Here is a 6,176-nt window from a genome sequence, read left to right as displayed (position 1 = left end):
GATCGAATTTGGCAGGAAATACCGCAAGAGACCATCCGGGAGCTTTATCGGTCTATGCCACGCCGTGTGGCAGCTTGCATCCAGGCTAGAGGCGGGTCAACACCTTATTGAACTTGTTACTGTAACTCTGCAATAAATTATTCAATTGTTCTGAAATTTAAATCATTTACCATTCTGTGCATTGCCACCAATTTTTGTTTCAATCGGACAACTCCTTCTTGGTGCGTCGATTTTTTTTGTTATAGAGTGTATATATAGCTAAATTATAGGACCCATACACGTATCTAGTGGGAACCCGTCATATAGTTATAGTGAGCTTATGAAGGAGCTTATATACCTTACATATATAATAAGCTAATGGAAACACACTATACCACTAATTCATTAAAATGTGTGGGATGAGGGAAGCTAATGTGTTTTTTCTGTCACTCCAGAACTTTTTTCTGTCACTGAATTACTTAAGCCAATCCTGCAAACACAATAGTACTTTTCAAATAATTTTGTCCATCTTAATAGAAATTTTTGTTTATTTAAAATTGACTTCAATTGTGAAACGGTGTGAATTGAAAAAACAGTATTTCAATTTCTGTAATTTCTACTGTGGTCAAGTCAACGGCAAGACAAGTTCTATAGAATATCATCATTTATTTCTTTTTTCATGACAATTTTCGAGCTTTTTTTCATTTTTCCTCGAATTTCTGTTTATATTACTTCTTCTTGAACTTTCTTTTCTCTTCTTCCTCAAGTTTCTTGAACTTAATCAACATCCTTCTGGTTAAGTCAACAGCCTTATGCCATAGAGGTATGGAGAACTGTTGCCGCGGATGTATGGCAAACTCCTAAGGTACTTTGTGAAGAAAAGTTCATCCTAGGTTTATGGCAAAAATTAATGAGAAAACAATAGGCTTCTATGGCAAGATATTATTAATCGCATTTTGTAAAACGAACTATTACTGATTTTTACAAACAATAAAGATTGTTTTTCTACTTTCATAATCAGCCACGTCCAGCTCAGCAACTCACACTCTATGATTTAAATCAACAAGTGATTTTTCTTATATGGCATATCATAAGCATAAACAATAAATATATTTTAGTAAATAATCGGTCAAGAACTCTGAGACTAAAAATAATAATCTTCTTTCACAGTGACGTATCCTTACCTAAATGTCTCTAGTAATTAAATAGCTTTTCTCAGTTAGAAAACAAAAAAGAGAAATGCACTACAGTTTTCTAGACGACATTTGTATGGAGTGTCATATGGAGATTCCTGGTGTAGCTTCTTTGAGAAAAGGGAAAAGATGTTGCTCCTACCTACTACTAATGAAAGTGTGACAGTGAAACGCTTTTGAGTTTTTTTTAAATAAATTTTACTATTTGTGACTTTAAACGTTTCTCTTAGTCAATTTTATTATAAAGGAGTACCATTTTATTTTGTAAATAGGTAATAAAATAGTCACCATATCTCGATAATGTACAGTCTGTGGCCAAATGATTAGACGCACTATAAGATTCGATGTGAAATCTTAATTATCAGGTGATACTCTATACAGCTTTATTGTTTTGACGCCGTTTGCACTTGTTTACGTTCCTGTATCTATTGGTTAAATTGGACGATGGATAATATAAATTAGACGATTAGATAAATTAGACGATATATTATATAAATATAGAATAATTATTATATGAGGTATTATATTATAATAATTATACCAAATGATTAGACGCACCGCAGTTTTTTAATAATTGCATGTTTTGCACGAGTTTATAGGCAATACTTTTATATTTAAACGTACATGAAATGGGCTTTTTTCAGGAGATTTTTAATATACTTCCTATTTGTGTTTATTTTTAACGTATTGCATTGCAATGTTAACCAATTGATGCACGAAGTTAAACTAATTCAAACCGGTTTCAGCGGCGTAAAAACAATAAAGCTGTATAGTATCACTTGAAAATTAAGATTTTACATAGAATCTTTCAGTGCGTCTAGTAATTGTATAATTGGGTGAAGTACTATTTGAGAGCTCAAATGCAATTGAAAGTTTTGGTATCATAACTATCGACTTGGGGTGATTTTGCTTTGTCTTGATAAAATAGCGTTGACCTCTTTGCCATAAGAGGCTTTATTTTCGGATTTAATCCTAAAAATGTTCTAATAATTCTGTGCAATTTTTCAGTTGATAGTATTAAAATTTTTAAGTGGTTGATAATATGGTATCATTCGTATTAAAAAAAAAATGTTTGGTAAATTCGCATTTGAAACTGAAATTTTTCAGGCAACTGTTAATTTTTTTTAACCATTCTAGGAAATTTGCACTTCTCTCCATTCAGTTATTGACATTGCCGATTTGTTTTATTTTTAATGTAGCGTACATACCTGATTACATTACTACGTATCGATGCAAAAAGTCATATTTATTCCTACTAAAATGTTCCAAACAGTCATATAAATCAGTAACGCCCTATTGTTTTTTCTCCATTGCTAGGAAATGCGGGCTTTCTAATGCGTATAAGTTTCTTCCTCCATTTTTCAAAAGGTTAAAATATATATATATATTAGGAGTGGTCTTTAGGAAACACCCTGTATATTATATTCAAGGAATCTAATATATCATCAGAAGACGTTCATGTTACAAACTTTAAAGTATTTCATTCTATTTTGATCTATATAATATACTTACATAAAAAGTATTGCTGAAGCAGGTAATCTTAGAGGTTCCTCTACCTGACAGTCCGTGAGATTAACATCTAAATTCAACGGTTCTGAAACTGAGAAAAGAAACTGTATGAAAATCAATTTAGTTATTGACAATAGTATCAAGTATTTGTTTAATCTATATCAGTAACTGAAAAAGATTTTTTAAGGAGGAAAAAACTCAAAATATTTCATAAACAGTCTGTATTTTATTTTAATTTATCTGCAGCGTAAAACCATGTATTAAATGGCATTGAATTCTTGTGACTTAAAACCCAACTTAGAAAGCAAGAAACTATCGAGGCAAGAAATGAGACAAACTCACTTTCTAGATATAAAGACATGGCATTTATGCTCCGGGGTTTCAGAAGGATATATTTAAAAAAAAATTATTGAAAATACCGCAAAAAAAATAACAATATTGTAAGCAGAATTAGAAGATAAAACGGCAAGTGATTTTTAACCTTATATTTTGATTACTTGAAATCCTGTAATTATATATTTTGGTTACGAGTAATCAAAATAATGCTAAGTTGTAATCACGATAACAAGTTATTTATTACTGTAGTTTATAATTGTATTTACTATTACATTTGTAATCAAAATCATGATAGGCTGTGATCATGATTACCAGTAATTGATTACTGTAATAATGTTTTTTGAACAACACAGGTTTTTAGATATTATTTATGTTTCTACTGTATTATACGCCTAGCTCCATTGTGCATGATTGTTAAACATTTGACTCTATAAATAGTATTATATACAGAGTTAGAAGAAAAAATGGTAATAATTTGAATAGGCATAAAATCTAATTAACTTTATTACTGGTATAGAGCAGATGATTCATAAAAATCCAACTGTAGTGATTTTAAATCTCAACATAAAATAAGAGGTTAAAAAGCTGGATACCTGCATTTTTTGAATAAAAATAGATCAATCTGCTTTTTTGTAATATATAGTGAGGAAAAGTCTAAAAATATGTCACAATTTTCATGGGAGGTTTATGCAAATAAAGTTATAAGTAAAATAGTAAACACTTGAAAAAATTATAACTGGTCTCAAATTTCAAAAAGGTGGGGGATAATGTATATGTTACAGTGAATGACTTCCACCGGAGAATGTTGACAATCACATAGTCCCTTTGGTAATATATATTAGGTCTAGTTAAATGCCACTGCCCCATATACATTTGCCCGGTATGCCCTACATCCATCAGTGTTTTTTAAGATCAAGTGCCACTTCCCGGTATGCATTTAAACGGTACTCCGAACACTGATGTTTCTCCTCATCTATCCTCAGCAGATATTAAAGTACCGATTAAATATAATAATATCTAAGAATAAATGAATATCAAATCGGATATAACAAATATTTAGAACATTCACCAAAGTGACTATGTGATTGTTGACGGTGAAAGTCGACATTCTCTTGATTTCGGTCATCCACGGTTAACATATACATATTCAAAGATTTAATTTGTGAATAAACAATATCTTACGAGTACTGATCGCTTTGTTTAGGTCTTCATCAGTGCATGATGATGGCATGCAAATTCCGCCATAGAAACCAAATCTTAGTGGTAAGTCGTTTTCAATATCGTGTCTGATCTACAAAAAAAAAATAAAACTACATATATAATATTTTTCTAAAAGTGAGAATGCATTGAAATTATTTATTTTAATTATCAGAAATAGCAATTGTTATTATAGGAATTGTATTTACTTTCAAGGTTTTGCAGGTTAATTATTTCAAAAGGAAATCACAAACAATATCTCACAATGACTATTTTTTTTTACAAATTGAAATCTGAGAGTAACACTTAAGGGTACCTTAAAAACCAACTTTCAGAGTTTTTATGCTACATTTATGAAGCTCATAGTATTTACTCATAATATCTTTAAAAAGCTGTATACAAAATTTCATGTAATTTGATTAATAATTTTTAAAGGTATTGAACTTTTAAAATAGCATAAAATCCGATAAGGTCAAAACACTCCATGCGGCTTAAAATTCACCGCAGAATCATACTTTTTTTATATGACTCATTTTTGATTTCCAAATAAAAGTTACCATCATTCAGTGGCTAATTATATTGCTCTAGCTCAAAAAACAAATTTTTTATGCATTTCATGAAAATTTTAAAAATCTTAAAACTTTTTTTACTTTAAACAAATTTTATCAAAATTCTAGGTGACAAAACATGGTAAGTTTTAATTACATACATACATAGTACACATAAAACAAGTTTCAACCAAAAAAAAAAAAAAAAAAAAAAAAAAAAAAAAAATTGAGACAAATAGAGCATTTCGAAAACACAAAAATCCGTAAAAATTTCATTTTGAGAAAATAGCATTTTTTTAAATGTATTTAAAATAGCACTATTAGCTGTGTATAATATCTGAAAAATGACTAATTAAGCATATATCTGTACTTTTATCTCCATAATTATGTTGAAATGGATGAAAATTCAACTTAATATGTGCCTATGAAAAGAAATACACAAACGTACTCAACAAGCATATTTACTTATTCAAAATTTAGTGCAAATAAATTCACTAAAGTAATAACATAAAATAAGTAAGTAAGCATGAAATTAATTTATTTTAAAAAATATGAATGATATATCAAACGAAGAATGAAACATTGATTCAAATGTAAATGTAAAAACTAATTGTGTGCGAGTCAAATATAGAAAATTTTCTTAAAATCCTCCAGCACAATAGAAGGGTCCTTCTAATCTTACATAATTTTGATCATCACTAATTTTCTTGTATTTTGAATAATATAAAGCTCTTTTAGCTTAAAACGAAACTAAAAAAATCGGCTGCTTCAAGCTACTGACTTCTGTTTTCTGAATGTAAACAAATTGGCGTGGCCTAATTAAAATCCTCATAACTCAGTAAGAAAAGGTTCGATTTCCAAAATTTTTTTTTTGAAAGCTTATAACGTCTATTTTTTGAAATAATAAAAATCTCCAAATCGAAATTATGGTCACTTTTTTTCAAATTTGAAGGTCCCCTGTACCCTTAATTTTAATACATGCAGGTAGATGATTTTTAATCTTAAATTTTGATTACTTGTAATCATGCTACGGGTAATAATGATTGCAAGTAATTATGTATTTTGGTTACGTGTCATTAAGATAGTTCTAAGTTGTAATCACGATTACAAGTTATTTATTAATGTAGTTTATAATTTTATAACCTTCGTTGAACAGCCAATCCAATTTTGTGTTTACGATCACTAATGTTCAACTCCGTAGTCTTGTAACTTTGAACCCAATACAGAAGACAAGGGAATGCCTGGATCAAGTATTGGGAGAAATTCGTCTTCGCGGGGAACTTTTTGATGGAACTAACCTGCATTAGCATTACATGGAGTGGAAAACCACGAAAGGTTACGCAGGCAGTTTCAGATTATATATATTACTAATAATTTCCACGCGCATGATCTATTATAAATTTTCTTATTAGGA

The 6,176-nt window shown here is 29.5% G+C and overlaps 1 protein-coding gene across 1 annotated transcript in view; it reads right to left on the bottom strand.

Annotated features, from left to right (window-relative positions):
* Nucleotides 1-6,176, bottom strand: part of LOC107454571 (nose resistant to fluoxetine protein 6-like) — a gene marked incomplete at both ends in the record, with an annotated part of 51,349 nt that overhangs the window by 29,758 nt on the left and 15,415 nt on the right. The window contains 2 exon segments of the mRNA XM_071183003.1: nucleotides 2,685-2,772; nucleotides 4,200-4,308. Of these exon segments, the coding sequence (XP_071039104.1) occupies nucleotides 2,685-2,772; nucleotides 4,200-4,308 (197 nt within the window).

The sequence above is a fragment of the Parasteatoda tepidariorum genome, chromosome 7 (genome assembly GCF_043381705.1).
Source record: "Parasteatoda tepidariorum isolate YZ-2023 chromosome 7, CAS_Ptep_4.0, whole genome shotgun sequence".
NCBI classification, from domain to species: Eukaryota; Metazoa; Arthropoda; class Arachnida; order Araneae; family Theridiidae; genus Parasteatoda; species Parasteatoda tepidariorum.
Note: the sequence above shows the minus strand (reverse complement) of the source record. Positions and strands in the feature narration are given on the sequence as shown.